General features: G+C 63.1%; 1 protein-coding gene across 1 annotated transcript in view; it reads right to left on the bottom strand.

Annotated features, from left to right (window-relative positions):
• COL18A1 (collagen type XVIII alpha 1 chain) overlaps nucleotides 1-9,578 on the bottom strand; it is a 93,950-nt gene extending 84,372 nt beyond the window's left edge. Inside the window, exons 1-2 of the mRNA XM_051998307.1 lie at nucleotides 9,314-9,578; nucleotides 9,097-9,208 (exon numbers count right to left, since the gene is read on the bottom strand). Of these exons, the coding sequence (XP_051854267.1) occupies nucleotides 9,097-9,154 (58 nt within the window). The 5' untranslated portion in view covers nucleotides 9,155-9,208; nucleotides 9,314-9,578. The remainder of the gene's footprint in view (nucleotides 1-9,096; nucleotides 9,209-9,313) is intronic.
• Nucleotides 9,579-18,538: the final 8,960 nt, after the last annotated feature.

Genomic DNA, 18,538 nt, shown 5'->3' with positions numbered 1-18,538 from the left:
CCGCTGGAGCTCCCGCTCACCCAGCTCACCACCTTCCTCCTCCTCCCTCCCTCCTCTCTCCTTCTTTTCTTCGGTCCCTTTTCCTTCTTTTCTTCCTGAGGCAATGGGGGTTAAGTAACCTGCCCCCCCCCAGAGTAAGTGGCCAGGTCGGCCTCGGGCAGGTCCCCCCTCCCCCCCAGTCTCGCCCTGATCTCCCACGGGAAGTGAATGGGTCCCGCCCCATCGTCTTTCACTGAAAACACCTGGAGACGTTTGCGGCCCGGCTGCTTCTCCGAGTTTGGGGGCTACACAGAACGTTCTAAGGGGAGGAACCTGCTGGCAGAGAGCTGGCCCGGGGCTAACGGAGCCTGACCGCCCGTGGGGCTCAGCAATGGCCCCGATCCCAGGGGACGCTGACGGGGGTGGGGGGGGAAGGGGGAGGGAGCATGGAGCCGGCGTCTGGGAGCAGAGTCAAAGAGCAAGCCCACTCTGGAGACCTGACGATGGAAGCCAAGGAAGAAGAGGCCGAACTGGCCACGCGCAACCTCGGGCCGGTCCCCTCTGGGGGCCCCCCACGCTCACCGAGGCCCGGATTCCCTTTAAGGTGGGGTGGATTCGGCCAAGGGATAAAGCTCAGCCTCCCACAGACCAAGGCTGCAAAAGCCAGGCGGAGGCCAGAAGGGAGGCTCAGCCAGAGGAACACGTGGTGGGAAGCAGTCCGGAGGCGGGGGGAGCTCTGCCATCCCAGCCGCCAGAGCCAGCCTATTTCTTGCCCCCCAATAACCTCCCCCCTCCCCATGGGGCTGGAGATGCACGGTTCTAATCACCACACTTTCCAAAGAGCCGCTCCCAGAGGCATTTTAGCGTGGAAGGTTTACAGTCAGACTGGGGGGTCTTGGGCACAGAATGCTGGGACATAAACAGACCTCACTGATAGTGGGGACGCTCAGTCTCTCAGAGTCATTAGCAAGGGCCTGGATGATATTCGCCTCCTCCGCGTGGACGGCCCCTCGTTGCCTGCCCGCAGGGCTACTCCACCTGACCCCAGAAGGCTTCCTGTGGTCTCAGAGGCGGCTCGGGCGACTTTGCCCACACCTGGAGGTGCTGGACGATTGGCTGAGCTGCCATCAAGGGGCTGGAGAGCCGGGTGAGCCCTCAGGAACGTCTGACTGGGGCATGATGGGAAACTCCAAGTCTGGCTCCAGTGGGGCCGTAGCACCTCCGATCACTGCTCAGGGGCCGGGAAAAAGCCGACCACATCTGACTCCCTGGGCCTCGATGGAGTGACCGGGTGCGGCAGTCGGGGGTTGGGGTCTGGCTCCCCACATTCAGCTCCCTGGGCCCCGACGGAGTGACCGGGTGCAGCAGTCGGGGGTTGGGGTCTGGCTCCCCACATTCAGCTCCCTGGGCCCCGACGGAGTGACCGGGTGCAGCAGTCGGGGGTCGGAGTCTGGCTCCCCAGGTCTGGCTCCCCGGGCCCCCCTCCCACACCTTCCTTCCTGTGAGCTGTGGAAAGGGAGGCAGCAGAAGGCAGCTTGGGAGCCCTCGGTACTGGTCCAACTGAAGGGGGGCCCGAGGGCAGGGGAACCACCCGGACAGAGCAGAAGCCCCCGGGAAGGCATCCTTAGCTTTGGCTCACACAGCCCCAGCACAGCCCCAGCACAGCCCCTGGCACCCGGGGGAGCCCGGCAGCCGAACATCCATGACGTCGCTCGATGGGCTAGGCTCCGGCATCTGACTCAGCTTGGGGGAGGGCAAGGGAGGGGGAGCCGGCGCAGGATCCCGGGGAGAGCCTGGTTCCTTCCCAGCTCTCAAGCCCGCACCTGCAGGCGAAGCTCCGCGCCCGCCAGGCCCGGCTCAGCTGCGGAGCCCAGGGGCTGCTTTCCCAGGGTTATCTGGAAGGAATGGGGGGGGGGCTGCCGCAGCTTGGGCACCAACAGAGAAACCTCCCACTCCTGCCAAGAGCCACCGCGCAGGCAACGTCCCGCCTCCCAGGGACCGGGGGGCCCTCCCCGGGGCTCGGCACGTGCAGACCGGGCTTTGCCACCGGAACTGGGACAGCTCCAGGAGCCGACACTGTCGGGGAGCCGGGCCCAGAGCAGCAGGAGGGGAGGGGGTGAATGCAGTTTGCCTGGGGCACCAGTCGCTTCCAGAGGAGTTCTGAGCCGTCCCTGGCGCACAGTGGACCCCGAATGACCAACTGATCTGACTGAGTGGCTGGAAATCGGGACCCTGAGCTGCCGCTCCTGGACAGCATCACTGCCGCCCCCGAGGGGCCGGAGAGCTCCCTTAAGGCCGCCCATCAGCTCCTCTGTGGGGCTGTCGCTCTCCGAGGGACACCCCCCCGCAAGGTCTGCTCCTTGTCAAGGTGGCCAGAGTCCAGCCCTCCAAGGGCCTCCCATGAGGCCCCCTGACCTCTGCAGAGCGGGGAGAGACCTTCCTGCTGCCCTCAAGAGAGGAGGGAGGTGAGAGTAAAAGGGGAGAAGGGGCAGAGTGGCCGTTTCCCCCGCCCACCCAACCTCTCAGGCCGGCCCCGGGCGGCTCTCGGGGGGCCCTGCTTTCAGGATCTCAGATCCAACACTCAGCTCAGCCCCCAGGGGCACCTCCTCCCTCGGCCTTCCCAGGTGCTGACAGCCAGAGGAGCCGGCCTGCAAGGACATGTTCAGAGGCCTGGGCAGGCCTTCCTTCCCGGGGGATGGGAAGGAATGTGGCCCCTTCCCCCACTGTCTGATTATTAGCCAGGCTCAAATCAAGGGGGGTTAGAGAGACAGAGAGATCGAGAGACAGAAGGAGAGAGACAGAGATAGAGACAGAGACAGAAACAGAGGGAGAGAGGAGACAGAGACACAGAGACAGAGAGAAAAAGAGAAACAGAGACAGAGAGAGAGAGTGAGACAGAGAGAGAAACACACACACAGAGACAGAGAGAAACAGAGACAGAGAGAGACAGAAAAATGTCACTGGGCTCCTCTGTTCCAGGGCCCAAAAGGAGTTTACGCAGCCTTCTGGTCAGCCCAGTGAGCCCGGCCGGAGTATTAAGCTTGTCTCACACAAAGATGGAAAGGGATGAGGGTCGAGGGAAATGGAGGACGTCCCTTTTCTACTGATTTTGTGGCTCTCCAACGGGAAAAGCCAGCTCCCAGGCTCAACATCCTTCGTACCCGGGTCGTAGGATTTCATATGATGGAAGCATGTTCCCTGAGTCCCTAGGGTCACTAAATTTTGTAACCGGTGTAGAGTCAGTAAATATTAAGCGCCTACTATGTGCCGAGGTACTGTGCTAAGTACTGGGGATGCGAAGAAAGACAAAAGACGATCCCCGGCCTCAAAGAGCTCTCGCTCTAGTGGGAGAAAGCCCAGCAAAGGCTGTGGACAACCGAGTCCCGGCCGAGATAAATCAGAGCGGCCCCCAGAGGAGGCCAGAGCCACTGGAGAGGGAGGGGCAGGCTTCCTGGGGAAGCTGGGATTTTAGCTGGGACTGGAATACTCCAGGACGGTGGACACTCAGAGGCCAAAGTTGCGAGCCGAGGTCTTGGAATCCCCGACTCGAAGGGCCTGGGCGGCCACCGAGTGGGGAGACATCTGGCAAGAGGCACCTGAAATAGTCTGGGGGAAGTTTCGGGGGGAGGGGGCGGAGAGCCGGGCCGTTCCTCACTGGAAGCCGGCAGGTTTGGTGAGGGCAGCTGGGATGCATTTTTCCCAGGACACTCAGTAGCATTCATCTCAAGAGAGCAGATGGAAAACCCTCCCAGAAGCTCAGAGCGGAGGAACCCTCCTTCGTTATACAGTCTGATCTCCAGCTGCACAAGGATCTCTCTAAACGCAATTCCCCAAGGATTAGTCAGCAGCCTCCGCCAGCAGGCCTCCGGGGATCCATTTCACCTTGGCTAAGCTCCCCCCGGTACCAAACCCGAACCCGTCTCTGGGACTTCCAGCCACAGCTCCTCCCTGTACCCGAACCCTTCTCTAGGACTTCCATTCACGGCTCCCCCGGTACCAAACCCGAACCCGTCTCTGGGACTTCCAGCCACGGCTCCCCCCCGTACCAGAACCCGTCTCTGGGACTTCCAGCCACGGCTCCCCCCGTACCAGAACCCGTCTCTGGGACTTCCAGCCACGGCTCCCCCCCGTACCAGAACCCGTCTCTGGGACTTCCAGCCACGGCTCCCGCGGTACCAAACCCGAACCCGTCTGTGGGACTTCCAGCCATGGCTACAGTTCTAACTTCTGGGGTTCAGCAGAACAGGAGAACCTGCCCTCAGATACTTGGATCCCACTCTGACACCCCCTGCCCCTGCCCAGCCTTCCAGCTGAGCCGCCCTAGGTCCTGGGACAGATTCCCGCCGTGGCCGACCTCCTCCAGACCCTCCTGGTGTGATCGATCCATACACAACTGGGCCTCTGCCTTCCAGAATGGGACCCACTGAACAAACGCACTGAGCAACTGGGGCAGATAAAGCCGGGCTCTGGGCCTGGGAAAGGCACCTCCATCTCCACTCATGTAGAGTCTTCCAAGAAAGTCTCTTCCAGAGGCAGGACAGAGGCTGCCCTACACTGGGAGAGAGGCTTCTTCATGGGGCGTCATCGGGACCAGGGACATCACGGGGACCAGGGACACCACAGGGACCAGGGACAGCACGGACCCAGCAGCCGTGATCGAGGGAGCTCGGGGGGACGCTTCCCCCACCAAGTTATAGATTGGGGCTGGTGTGCACACATCCTCGGGGCTGTGGCCAAGGTCAGAATCCAGGGTCTACACTTTCAGCGAAATGAGACTTCTAGGTTTCTACAACATAGCATCGAAAAAGAAACCGAGTATTTCAAACAGACAGAGAAAGCTGGGCCCAGAAAAACACGTTTTGCTGAAATTCAAGACTGTTTTAACAGGCAGGGTTCAAGGATGTGTGACATGTGAAGAGTTTGGGCCAGGCTTCGTGGCTCTGGCTGAACATCATCCCCCACTGGCCCCCTTCATCGCTTGGTAGTCCAACAAGCTCCGTGGATCCTGCTCCCCATTAGCCCCCCATTGATCACTTGGTAGTCCATCAAGCTCTGTGGAGCCCGTTCCCCATTAGCTCCCCGTTGACCCCCCATTGAACATTCAGCAATCTTTGTGGAGCCAGACCCCCATCCCCCATCCCAAGAGACCACACATCATAATCTGCCATTTGTTTTAAGTGGGAAGGGCAGCCCCAGCCTAGAGCCCAGAACCCAGAACACAGGTTCTAGAACCTAGAACCTCTCCATGATGCACCCAGAATGAAATGACTAAAGTCCAGCCAGCAGGGCTGGAGGCATCAGAACTGGCCTCCCCATCTCTCATTCTGGGGTTCTTTGCCTTCTCCCCCCATTTATGTGCTTTACATTGTACTCAGCTAACCCTACCCATGTGACCTGGCTGAGCCTCAGTTTCTTTACCTGTAAAATAAGAGTTTGCCCAGAGGGTCCCTCAGCGACCCAGAGTCCTCCCTCCCAACTCTCCCACGTCCTGCTGTGGAAAGCCTCCTCGGGGCCCTCCCTGACCGTCCCCTCCCCAGAGCTCTCAGACGCGACCTTTAGCAGATCCCTCCCCCTTGGCCCTCACCGCACCACGCTCTGCTTTGGGGCATCAGCTCTTCCTCCTGCCTTGGCAGCCCCCAGGCCCCGGGGCCTCCAGCACCACAGACACGGGGCTAGCAGAAGCCCTTCAGAATCCCTGTTGGAAGTTGGCGTGTGGGTAGTGTGAAGGAATGAGGTGTCGGGCCTGGAAATACGGCCCGGGGGGAGGGACTAGGGCTGGTTCTGCCCCTCCCTAACTGTGTGACCCCGGGAATGACAATGAGGCTCCCAGGTGAGCCCCTTGGGCTGCCCAGTCAGAAAGAGCATCGGACTCCAGGGGCCTCCCAAGATACACAAGGCACTTCTAGCAGAACGCTGGGAAACAGCGGGGGGGGGGCGGGGCGGGGGAAGGGGGGATAGTGGGGAGCAAAGGGTGGACAAAGTCCCGGGTCCGAGCGGTTTCCGGAGGGGAGGAGTCATCCTTTAAGGCTACGGTGCCCCACAAGAGGAGAAGGCGGGAACCAAATCCAGACCACCGCTGTTCTCCCAAGAGGGCAGAGAGCAGGTACCCGCCCGGCCTGGCCCGCCAAAATGGCCACCAGCCGGCCAGACCTGCCCGGAAAGGGACCCACTCTTTTCCAGTCACATGACTGCTTATGCCGCTGCCTCAGTAAATGGGGGTGGGGAAGGCTTAGTAAGGAGAAAGGAGCTGACCATGGCACCCTTCCTGAGCCCCCTGTCCCCGAGGCGTTGATCTCAATCAGGGCCTCTTGCCAGGCTGGCTTTGGAGGGTCGCACACAGAGCTGGCCCAATGCCACCCTCAACCTGCTCCACAGAAATCCATGGATGAGGCTCAGTGACATCCGCCTGTCTCTGCCCCCCCTCCCACCCCTGGCCAGGGCCTGGGGGGCATCTGCCTGTCTCTGCCCCCACTCCCCCCTCTGGAGGGGCTCCCACCATCACACACAGCTCCACACTGTCGGAGAACGCTCACCCGAACGGCCGGGCTTTGCTCTCCTGGCCGGACCGGGCCTGGCAGCCCTATCCCTGCCAGCCGGGCCGGGCATCTCCGCCACGCGCAGCCCCAGCCTGGAGGGAGGAGGGGAGGAGGGGACAAAGGCTTCTCCAAGGCTTCCCCAGACAGGAATCTGTGTCAAGGAGACCGGTCCTTGACTTGCATCGACTCTGCCCTTGGCACCCGGCCACCAAACTCTCCGGCGTGTGAATGCTGGGCCAGCTGGGCCATTGCAGCCCTGGGGAGCTCCTCGGGCTCCGGCCCGGCCCGTTCGTGCTGCCGAGGCTTTGAGGAAGCCCGGGATGTTCTTGCACTTGGCAGCCGAGCCCGGGCCAGCGGTTAAATCGTTCCTTCGGGCCGCGAGCTTCCCACTTCCTACTGCCTCAGTGCCCATCCCTCTCGCTCACTCACGCCTGCACATACACGCAGGAGCTCCCGCGCGCACACGTACACAAGCTCCCGACACCTGAAGACAGACGGGGGAGTTTCCTGGAATTCCACGGCCCTGCCCCATGACCGCGGGCCCAAAAGGCCACTGGGTAACGGAGGCAGGAGGGAGGCTCTTCTCCCGACCGGCCCAAGGACCGGGGTCTCCATTTCCCTCTGACAGAGGGTTAAAGCTCCTGCAGCTGTGGCCGGGCCCGAGTTCAGGAGGGAGAGAAGCCGGGCCTAAGGCCCCCCCACGGCTTCCTCTTTGTCTGAACGAGGGGACTCCCAAGGCAGCGCCCAGGGAGGGGGCTTTTTATGTGGGGTGGGGCAAAGGAGGACCCGCAGCCCCAGCACTGCAGGCAGGCACAGGGAACAGCTTCCCCGGCCCGGGTGGAAGAAGCAGGGCCCTGATTTCAGCTGCAAATGTGCCCCCCAGCAGCTTCTTGTACCATGAGGTGACCTAGGCTGGGGAGAGGAGGCCGAGCCCCAGCCAGCCTTCCCCAGACAGGTACTCCCGCAGAGTGCAGCTCACCGAGCGGCAGGGAACCCCTCGAGCTGGGGCAGCCGGAGAACACCACCCTGGGTCTGGCAGCGCCAGCAGCTGCGAAGGAAAGCCTGCAAAGGCTAGGAAGCCTGAGGTTGTAGCCGGGCCCTTCCTGGGTGGCAGCTGCCCCCAGCCCCAGCTGCTGTGCAAACAGCTGGCTCCCAGTATAACCCCCCCCCAGCACTCCCTCAGGGGAGCAAATGGAAAGCAGGGCCGGTGGGGACAAGGGAGACTGGCGGGCTGAAGAGCCCCAGCCCCTGCCCCCAGCCGCTGACCACCAGGGAGGGAACGCTTTGTCAAGTGGCCATTGTCCCACTAAATGCCTGTTTCTGGTCCCCGTCCTCCTACAGGTTGGTCTGCTGTGGCTGGCCCCAGAGGGGCCGATAAAGGTCCGCCACAAAGACTTTGGGGGCCCCTGCCTCCCAACCGCGCTCCCGTTGTCCTTAATATAGTCTGCTGCATTCCTGCCTTCCCCAGTCATCAGTCAGGGCAGGGGGAGGTGCTGGGCCGTGGCCCCACGGGGCCCGGAGGGAAGGGCTCCCGGGGGAGGGGGAGCTTCCCGGGAGAAGGAGGGAAGCGGAGGAGGGGAAGCCGGGGAAGGGAAGGGCTCCCGGAGAAGGGTGGGGGCCGATTCTGTGCACCAGAGGAGAGAAATGCAAATCCTCCCTTCAGAGACAGCCCCCCCCCCCGAAAAGTTTAAGAGCCCGTTAAAGTTGAGGAGTGAGCCGGGCTCCCAGGACGGCCCCCTGGTTCCAGCAGCCGCTAAACCCAGGAACAAAATGCGGAGAGGAAAGAACCGAGGAGGGGAGGGGAAGTAGAGGCAGGCCATGGAAGGAGCTGGCCCGGGGACGAGGGAGACGAAGGGGACGGGGAAGACAAAGGGGGGGACGAGGGAGACGAGGGGTACGGGGGAGCCGCCCTCCAGCCCTCTACTCCATTGCAAAGACGAAGGTATGTCCCTCCTTTGAAGAGGGAGGGGAGGAGGCGGGGAGCCGCCACAGCCTGCCTCGCCTTCCCTCCGCGCCGCGCTCCGTGCCCTTCTCCTATCCCCAGCCATGCCGGGCAGTGCCCCATTCCTCCGCCTCCCTCCAGCCCGGGCTGCCCCGGCGCTTGGGCTTCGCCCGTCCGAGCGCCCGCCTCCGCCGCTGCTGGGGCCAGCGGGGGCCCTCAGCGCCGCCTCCTAGCAGCCAAGTCGGGCGCAAGTGGGTGCAGAGCAGGAGGAGCCGGGGCTAAGAGCAGGGCCGACCAGGCCGGTGGGGGCGGGCCGAGGCAGCGCAGGAGTGCCGGGGTGCGGGGGGTTACAAGCACGAGTTCCGAGACGGAGTGTTGGGGGGGCGGTACCAGCACGGACTCGGAGTCCCAGTGCTGGGGGGGGGGGGGGTGGGTTTACAAGCACGAGTTCCGAGCCGGAGTGTTGGGGGGGCGGTACCAGCACGGACTCGGAGTCCCAGTGCTGGGGGGGGGGGTGTTACAAGCACGAGTTCCGAGCCGGAGTGCTGGGGGGAGGTCCGTAATCAGGGGTGCGGCGAGTAGCTGCGGGCTTGAGCTAGGGCTCTCGGACACCTCCCCGCCTCGCGCGCGCGTCCTTACCTGGCTCCGCGGCGGCCAAGGAGGCGGCGAGCAGCGCCAAGACTGGCAGGAGGGGCATCTTGGGCGGCGGCGGCGGGGCCGGCTCCGGCTCCCGCTCCGGCTCAGAGGGCACCTGCGGGGACCGAGGAGATGGTGAGCGGGGACCGAGCATGCAGAGGGACCCCGGTGTCCCTCCCCCCGGCCCGATGCGGCCCCGACGGGCTCGCAGGCTCCCTACCTGCGGGGCTGCGCGGAGGCGGCCGAGCAGGGACGCGCGGGGAAGGGACGCGCGGGGCCAGCAGCAGCCCGGGCCGAGAGAGCCGGCTGAGAAGGAGCCGGCGGAGAGGGAGCCGGCGGAGAGGGAGCCGGAGCTAGAGCCCGCGAGGGAGGGAGGGAGGGGCCAAGTGTCCGGGGCGGGGCCTACGGTTTCCAGCACCGCCCCCGGGCCTTCCGCCCCGCCTCCTCGGCCCCTCGGGCCGGGGGCCGAGGGGTCGGGGGATGGGGTTCAGGGGCCGAAGAAGCTGCTCCCCCGGGTCCTAGCGCTACACTTCCACCTGTGGTCAGGGGCCGGGATTGCGAGTGGAAGCGGGAAGGGCAGAAAGAAGGGAGGAGGCACTCGGGGCTCTCCCTGACCCGTCCCCCTCCACCTGCGCCCCTATCGCTCGCCCGACGGCCCTGGCGCGGCCCACATGGGTGACGATCTCCCTTTGAGGGAAACTGAGGAGTAGATGGGGAGAGGGCCCGGAGGGGTGGCGCTGTGCCCATCAGAGCCTCAGCGGCCCCCTCACCTGGCTTCGAGCTCCTCCTAGACTAGCGACCCCGGGACTGCTGGGGCCGGAGGAATGACCAAGCTCCGCCCCCCGGCTGGGGCAGGCCCCCCGCCCCCCTCCTTCTTGGGCAGCTCCCCCGCCCGGGCGGGCGGGGCAGGGCAGGACAGTGGGGGGACCGAAGCCAGCCCCGCGGGCATCCGGAGATGGAAAGAGGTTCTCCTTCTTTGTCCCTGCTTTTGAACTGGGGGTTGGGAGGGCAGCGCTCGGGCCTCTGGGGATTAATGGGGGGCGGGAGAGGGGAGGGGGCACGTTCGAGGAGGGAAGAAGGTGCTGTCCCGGGTTCTCCGAGATTCGAACCCTGGCGCTGCCCCGGGACCCTCCCCTGGAGCCCCTCCTTCTCTCCCAGCCAGTGGCCAGGGCCTAGCGAGCCACCTGAGCCCTAGCTCCCCAGTAGGCCCCCTCCTCTCTACTCCTAGGCCCATCCCCTTGGAAACGAGCCTCTGCCTCCCCTCCCCCTCCATACACAAATCCACCGCCCCAAAGGCGACCTGGGGCTTCCTCCCACAATCCCTTCTCTCTCAAGGAGCTGGAAGGGCCTTGGGAGGCCCCGACCCCTCATTTTACAGATAAGCAAACTAAAGCCAGGGAGGGGGCTGGAATCCCTGGATCCCCGGATGGGCCGGTTTGCAAAGCAGGGGAGGGAGGGACAGAGGCAGGGAAGGAAGGGGAGGGGAGGGGGCCGGGAAAGGTCCTTCAGAGGCCATTTTGTCCCAGCCCCTCAGAGGCTCCATCCTCGCCCTCTGCCCCGGATTTCCAGTGCGCCCTCGGTCCCACATGTTCCCCAACACCTGCCGCCCAGGCCCGGGAGGTCCCCCCCGAGCTGGTTACTCCTGCCGGCCCAGCACAGCTCTCTCACACTTAGCTCCTCCTGTGACCTTCCGTGCTTGAGGCTCCGACCACCCCATAAGCCTCAGGACTCAGCTCCTACCTGAGGGGGGCGGCTGACAAAGGAGGCCAGCGGGCCTCCAGATGAAACTTGCCAAGGAGCCTCCCTCCTCAGGAGGCCTCCCTTTCAGTCTCTGAACCAAGTGGGGGCCCTGGGAGCCGGGGAGCAGGGTCACCACCGTCCAAGGGGACAAGTCAGCCGCAGGTCTTCATTAAGCTAAGACCCTTCTCTGCGCCTAGAGTGGGGGACCCGGCCCTTTGGGAGCTCTGAGACCTGGGGGGGGCACAGGTCAGAGGGGGCCAGGGTAAGTGGGCGCCTGTGGCAGAAGCAGCCTTGAGAGGGCAAAAATGCCGTGCGGGCTGAGAAGGCAGCCAGGGACCCTGGCGGAGGCCCAGGAGCCCAGGAGGCCATCCCAGAGCAGATCAGTGAGATGCAACCTCCAAAGCCGGGAAGGAGCCAGATTGGGAAAAGCTTTGGAAGGGGCAGCTTGCCCAGGTGAGGCGCCAGGGGGCGCCATCGTGTACAGTGAGGGCCGGAGTCGGGAAGCCTGGACTTGCCTAGTTCAAATCTCACCTCAGACAATTAGTGGCTGGGGGATCCTGTTTGTCGCAGTAATCTGTAAAATGGGCAGGACAAGGCAGTGGCCGGCATCTCTGCCAAGAGAATCCCAGACGGGATCACAGAGTCGGCCTGTGGCGCGGCCGGCCCCGGGGGGGGTGGGAGGGTGGAAGGAGCAGACCGGCCTCGGCCCAAGACGAAGATTCCCCAGTGCGTCCTCAGTTAACGATGCAGATTAACCCGGGGGGTTGTGACCACTGGCTGTATGGTCTTAAAGGTTTGCAGAGCACTTTAGAGAAAGCTGATCTGGAAGATGGGAGCTATTATTATCCCCATTCTACGGATGAAGAAACTGAGGCTCCATGACTTGCCAGCATCTGTCTCCAAAGCTGTTTGAAGTCGTATCTTTGTGACTCTTGGGGACAAAGGGGGTGCTCTCTCTCCAGTGAGGGGCTGGAGGGGGGAGGCCCCTCCCGCTCTCCCTCTGGGACCACATGGATCACAAAGGTGGCTCTGAACCTCCGGTTCCTCCTCCCTGGTTTTCCCAAGCTCCCTTGTTTCTTTATCGCAGCCCTTTTAACCTGAATAGCCTGAAATGAAGGAAAACGGAGGGACTCAGGTCTGCAGCCCAGGGCAGGGGCCGTGGGTCCTCAGGAGGCATTTGTAAATAAATGAAAAAGGACGTAAATAAGCCTAACTAAGAGCCAGCGTCGGCTGCCAGAGTGCGCGGGTCCCCGAGGGCTTCCGTCCGCCTAGGGAAGCCCTGCATGGGAGAGGGTGTCGGCGGACGGCAAGGCCCCAGGTCCGCAGGGCGACGCAGCAGGGCAGCGGGCAAGCTCTGCAGCCCGGAGAGAGCGGGACGCCCTCCTGCGGCCGTCTCCCGAGGCTGCGGGCTGGGTCCGGGCTTGGGCACCCACCCGGGGATCTGCGGGCCAGATGGGGCTGCCTGAGTTCAGGGTGGGGCCCGTCTGACACGTTTATCAAAAACAACTTGCTCCAATGAGCTCATTTTTTCCCAGACTCCCCCCATGACTTTGAGAGACTACCATGAGGTGGAGGGGGGGAAAGCGCCAAGTGCCAGAGCCGGGCCTGGCATCGAGGAATCCTTGTTGAATCCTGGCGTGGCCACCTGCTTACTCCCTGGGCAACTTTAGGCAAGTCGGGGAACTGCCCTGGGTCTCCAGGCCCACCTTTCTGGCTTGAGGGGCCCAGCAGCAGCCTCAGACCTGACCACTGGTCACATGGGCCCGGCCACTGCCCGTGCCTGAGAGCTTCCTCGGTTGCTGAGGTTTGCCCGGAGTTTGGAGGGCATTGTGGGCCGGGCTCTGAGGGGAGTTAGGAGCCCGCTCTAGCCCGTCATCTTCTCCAGACTGGGCCAGGGCAGTCCAGCTCTCCTGGGCTGCTGCCGGGTTCTTGCAGGACTGACCTAGTCCCGAATTGGGGGGGGGGGGTAGGCCAGAGGAGGAGGGGGCAGACATTCCCGCCTGTCAGACTGGTCCGAGGCCGCCCCGTGGGCCTGAGGATTTTCCTGGGGCCATGGCCGCAGCCTCCCCACTCTGGGCAGCTGGGCCTGAATCACAAAGGTTTCCGGAGCGGGCCGGGCCCCCAGGGGCCACCTGGGCCGGCGTCAGCCTCGCGGGGGCCACGGGGCCGGCCCTGACTCCGGCTGGCCTGGGTCCCAGGCGCTGGCTCAGTCATCCCCTGGCTCATCAGCGGCCGCAGAGCCAGGTCTCCTCACCTGCCCTGTCGGGGGGCCGGGGAGAGGGGGGGAGGGGAAGGGGAGGGAGGGGGGGTCAGACAAGGGAAACTGGGGCTCTGGGCTCACAGCTATTTTCCTTGCTCAAAGTGACTCATTGCCAGAGGCGGGGGAGGGGGGCGGGAAGGGCGGAAACTGGCAGGGAGGGGGCTTCTGTGCATTCGTCCCCAACTATTCCCTTCTGAAAAACACAACCCCATCTATCCTTCCTCTCCCCGACCCTCAGCCCACCCCCCATCCCCACAGGAACTCGAGGTGAGTCACACATTCTATGGAAAATCCTAACCTGACTTACGTCTGCCACGTGACGGGCTGGGAGAAAGGAACAGAGCAAGAGCCAGGCCCGCGGGATTCTGGGACACCGGGCTCTGAGCCGCTGGGAGGGAGGCAGAGGGCCATGATCTGGGTCACAGAACAGAAGCCTCGTCAGGACGGAGGTGCGAGTCTGGGCCCCCAATGCCCGCTCTAGAACCCGGCACAGAATGGCAGCTTCTTGCCTGCTGACTCGGCAGCTCGGCCCCAAACCAAGCGTCTGCACCCCAGGCTCTTAGAACCCCTCCCTCCGTGGAAGACGAGGAGCCGGCCTTGGCTTTGCTGGGGGCAGCCAGCCCCAGTGGGGGGATCTCAGCTCCTCCTGCCCCCCCAGCGGGCACGGACACATGACTCAGGGGCGGCCCATCGAGGGCTCTCCTCCCAGCCCCCAGGGAGGGAGCTCCCCGCCCCTGAGGCAGCCTCTTCCCACCCTGACCCAGGCTGATTGTTAGGACATGTTCCTGACTTCATGTCTGAGTCTGCTGCTTCTCCTGGATCTGCCTTTGGGGTCCGAGAGCTGCTCCCTCCCCCATCTGGCAATGTCACCCAGCCCAGCACAGCCCCCTAGCCGGGAGCCTCCTCCGTTCTCCTCAGTGGGACCCCCTCCCCGGACACAGTCCGTGGACCCCCTCCCCGGACACGGTCTGTGGGAACCTCTCCCCGGACACGGTCTGTAGACGCCCTCCCCGGACATGGTCTGTGGGAACCTCTCCCCGGACACGGTCTGTGGACGCCCTCCCCGGACATGGTCTGTGGACCTCCTCTATCTGGCTTATCAACGTCTTCTTGAAATACGGCTCTAGGGCCCACACCAGGATGTCACGGGTGGTGGTGGTGGGGCGGTTAATCCGCACCTGGGGTACCGGGGAGGGGGCTGGTGGGACACAGGCTCCCGGGTGCCTCACTAGCACACCCTGTCACACTCGGCAAGAACTCAAAACACATCAGGGCTTCCAAAGTAGTGCTGGGGAAAAGATCCTGAAGCAATCCTGAAAACAGGATCATCCGGGAGTCAGTTGCCGTCTTCACTGATTCCTCTATCAAATCTGAGAACAACGTCAGTGTCCACCTTGTGGAATTGTGGGAAGGTTCCTGGAGTTACTTTGCGCCAAAGGGCCATTAAAGCCAGAGCGTCCGAATATTAAGGCAGGAAAGACTGGCTCTCCTCCATGAGGACCCCGGGGGACAGGAGAGCAGATGGGGAAAGGAGGCGCCGGTCTGTGTTGGACAGCACCTAGCTCAAGGAAAGCTCTTGCGATTTCCTCCTGTGGTTGGTGCTCCGCCCACACAACGGGCTTTTGGGCCAGGCAGAAGACACCCTGACCCAGGGCAAAGCCAGTTTGGGGAGAGGAGAGAGCGTCCCTCCGGGAGGCCAGGACCCCGCTTACGGTAGCTGTCCCAGTCTCTCCGGCAGCCGGAATGCCTTCGCCATCCCCGCCAGCTCTGGGCATGTTCTGGGGAAATAAGCCAGCTGACGGTCAGACCCGCTGCGAGCCAGGCCGGACCGTCCTTGGGATGGGAGCCTGCGCGACACGGACCAGCCCGGCTGGCATCGCTCTCCTGATCTCACACCCGCCACAGGGTTGGCATCGTGGCACCCGTGACCAGGAGCTTGGAGGGCCTGGACAGCCGAGGGGCCGGGACGAGGAGTGGGCCTCCTTTGCCAGCCAGATGCCAATCCCGACCTGCCGGGGTACAGAGCACCAAGGAAGCGAAAGCTCTGCCCAGATTCATGCTGCCCCTGGAAGCGCCGAGGGCCCCCTCCCGAGGCCTCTGGGAGAGAGATTCCCAGGAAAGGCGAGAGAGCTGCGGGCCCGAGGGGCAGGGGGACCCCGGGGAGCTCCTGTGCGCATGGGACATCATGCTGGGAACACCCAAGGCCTTCTCAGTGAGAGAAAGCCTGACTTCCACAGAGGGAGAGAACAGTCAATTATGTCCCTGTGCCGCCCCTGGCGCACGGCCTGTCAGCCGAGAATGGCCTGAAATGGGAGCGAAGGCTCAGGGCAGAACCCCTTCCAGGGGTGCCAGGGATTTCTGGTCGTGGGCCTGCCTCTTTGACATCAGCTTCTTCCAGGGATTCTGGGAGCTCAGAGGCAGCAGTGCATCCCCACCCCAGAGAGCCACCGGGACCACAGGGATATTACCCACAATGACCTGTCCGGGACAAGGGAGGCAGCCTGGTACTATGGGAGAAACACTGCCTCTGGTGCCAGAGGACCTAGATTCCAATCCTGCCGCTTGCGAGAAGCCCCTTGTATCCCTCGCTCAGGGGGCTCTGGCCCAGATCCCTGGGGCCACGGGCGGCCCGCTCAAGCTTCAGGGTTTGGGGCAAGAGTGGCCAAGCTCAAAGCGCAGAATGCTTGGGTGAGAAAGCCCCCCAGGAGCACCCCGGGCCCCTTGGAAGCTTTGGGGCCGGCTCCCCCGGATGTGGAATCGGAACTGATAGCTTCTGACCTCTGGGGATTCCCCAAAGCTCATGAGATGTTCTTTTCAAAGCAGAAATCCACTCCGTGGGGTGCCCAGCCTTGGCTCCCAGCCACGGCTCATTCCCTCGGTTCCCAGCAAATCTCCAGACTGGAAGAGCCAGAACTGAGCGCTCCCTGAGATTGCTGTGGGTTGTGAAGACAGAAAAGGAGGGAGGAGGGGCTCCTCCAGCCCCAGGGATGACTCCCAGACTCGGCTTCCCTCGGTGCTCCCTCCACCCACTGTTCCCGCTACCCCAGGGGCCACACTCTCTCCCGCTCTCAGGGTGAGGCTCCTGCATCCCCCCTCCTTTCCCGCCAGCATCAGTCCCTGTGCCTCCTGGGAGCCGGGCCCACCTCCAGGCTCCTCAGGTCCTGGCCCTCCGCTGAAACCTGCGGCCCTGTTTAAACCGGTTTAAAGAAGGGGGAAACGCTGCCTTGGGGCTGCAGGGCGGCCAATAGAAAGGTGCATTTTCCGACCCGATGCAGGGAGCCTCTGACATCTCTCCACAGGCTCTTGGGGGGGGGGGGGCCCGGGCTGGGCACTCCTGGCCAGAAATTCGTCCGCGGGGAAGCCCGGAGCTTGCTGGGTCACAAGCGAGATGGCTAACATTGAACACTTTTGACCTGCCCCATCCTGCCCCCCGACCTCCGTTGGTGCAAGAGGGGCCGCCCGAAGCTCTGAAAGGGTGGGACTAGAGTGGGCTTGGGGTCTGCCTCATGGCAAGCTGCGGGGGGCGGGGGGGCGGGGCAGAGGAGGAGGGGGTCCGAAGCAGATCCTGCCTCTTCTCCCCTTCCTCCCTTTCACTCCCCCTCCCCCCTCCTCCTTTCTCCTCCCAAGATCCAAGATTGGATTCTATCCAGCAATACTGATTAAGCGCCTACTGTGTGCCTGACCCCACGCAACAGCATGGGAGATTCAGAAACAAGTGTCACAGGGCCTGCCCTCAAAAAGCCGCCCTTCCCCTGCTGCCGCCATGTGTCCCTAGAGCTTGGACCGCCCAGGCCAGCCGGAGGACTGGCGAGAACTGGCTGGCACCTGGGAGGGCGAGGCCGGATCTGGGCCGAGACCCTCCCAGAGCTGCCAGAAGCCACAGGAGTCCAAGTCTAGCTGTGGTAATCCGGGGAGTTCCTGGAGCGGTCCCCCACACCTGGCCCTGCTTCCCCTCCCTTCAGCCCCCGGGCCCCAGAGCTGAGTCTCCTCCCTCCCTAGTCATCCCGCCAGATCTCCCCACTGCCTCGGGCTACCGATTTCTCTCCTTGCTTCTACGAGACACAGCTGTCTGTCTGGCGGAGGGGAGCTCCAGAGTCCTGAGCAGGGAGCACCGGTGCCCACAGCTAGCAAGCCCCGGGCTGTCTGGAGAGCACCGGTGTCCACAGCTGGCAGGCCCTCAATGTCTGGGGAGCAAGGGTGGGGCAGAAGTAGCTGAGAGCGCTCTCAGAGCCACACTCCTGTAAGTAAGCCCTGCCCCCAGGCAAGGAGAAAGCCCTGCAGAGGGCCCGAGGCTGGTCTAGGTTCCAGTGGCACACAGGTAGAAGGAGCTCTGGCAACTGCCTCGGTCTGCAGTGTTTCAGGATAATTCCCACCACTGTCCCCGCAGCCCGCTCTCTACTGCCTTCTTCCAGCCTCTGCCCCACTTCCCTGCAGCAAAAGGGGGAGGGGAGAGGGGAGGGGGGCAGCAGAGCCCCGCTCCTCTGCCTCCTGAGGCTGGGGGAGGCTGTCCGGGGTGCCCGGGCTGCTTCCCCAGGGGCCTGGGTCCCCCAAGCTCGGCTAAACTCTCACTGACACAAAGTATCCCTCCAGGTCATCTAGACTCTCGCTGATACAAAGTATCCCCCAGGTCATCTAGACTCTCGCTGATACAAAGTATCCCCCAGGTCATCTAGACTCTCGCTGATACAAAGTATCCCCCAGGTCGTCTAGACTCTCGCTGACACAAAGTATCCCCCCAGGTCGTCTAGACTCTAGCTGATACAAAGTATCCCCCAGATCATCTAGACTCTCACTGATACAAAGTATCCCCCCAGGTCATCTAGACTCTCGCTGATACAAAGTATCCCCCAGGTCGTCTAGACTCTCGCTGACACAAAGTATCCCCCCAGGTCGTCTAGACTCTAGCTGATACAAAGTATCCCCCAGATCATCTAGACTCTCACTGATACAAAGTATCCCCCCAGGTCATCTAGACTCTCGCTGACACAAAGTATCCCCCCAGGTCATCTAGACTCTCGCTGATACAAAGTATCCCCAGGTCATCTACACTCTCACTGATACAAAGTATCCCCCAGGTCGTCTAGACTCTCGCTGACACAAAGTATCCCCCCAGGTCATCTAGACTCTCGCTGACACAAAGTATCCCCCCAGGTTGTCTAGACTCTCGCTGACACAAAGTATCGGGGTCTTCCCGCAGAAAGTGAATCTGTCTCTTTGTATCCCGGCAGCCTCAATTGTTCCAGCTTCGCTGAAGGGGAGGATCCGTGCCGTCACGGCCATGTCCCGGCTTGTCCGTGGACTTCATTAAGGAGGTCGAGAAGGCCCGGATGCATTCTTGGGGAGGGTTAGAAATCCAGGAAGCAGATCTCCGCTCTCTTCTCCCCACCCCCACCTCCATTCCCCTGGCTCTGACTGGGAGGCTGGGGACAGGGCAGGGAGGACGGA

Source organism: Antechinus flavipes, chromosome 4, assembly GCF_016432865.1.
Source record: "Antechinus flavipes isolate AdamAnt ecotype Samford, QLD, Australia chromosome 4, AdamAnt_v2, whole genome shotgun sequence".
NCBI lineage: Eukaryota > Metazoa > Chordata > Mammalia > Dasyuromorphia > Dasyuridae > Antechinus > Antechinus flavipes.
The sequence above is the reverse complement of the archived record's forward strand: the minus strand, read 5'-3'. Positions and strand labels throughout refer to the sequence as shown.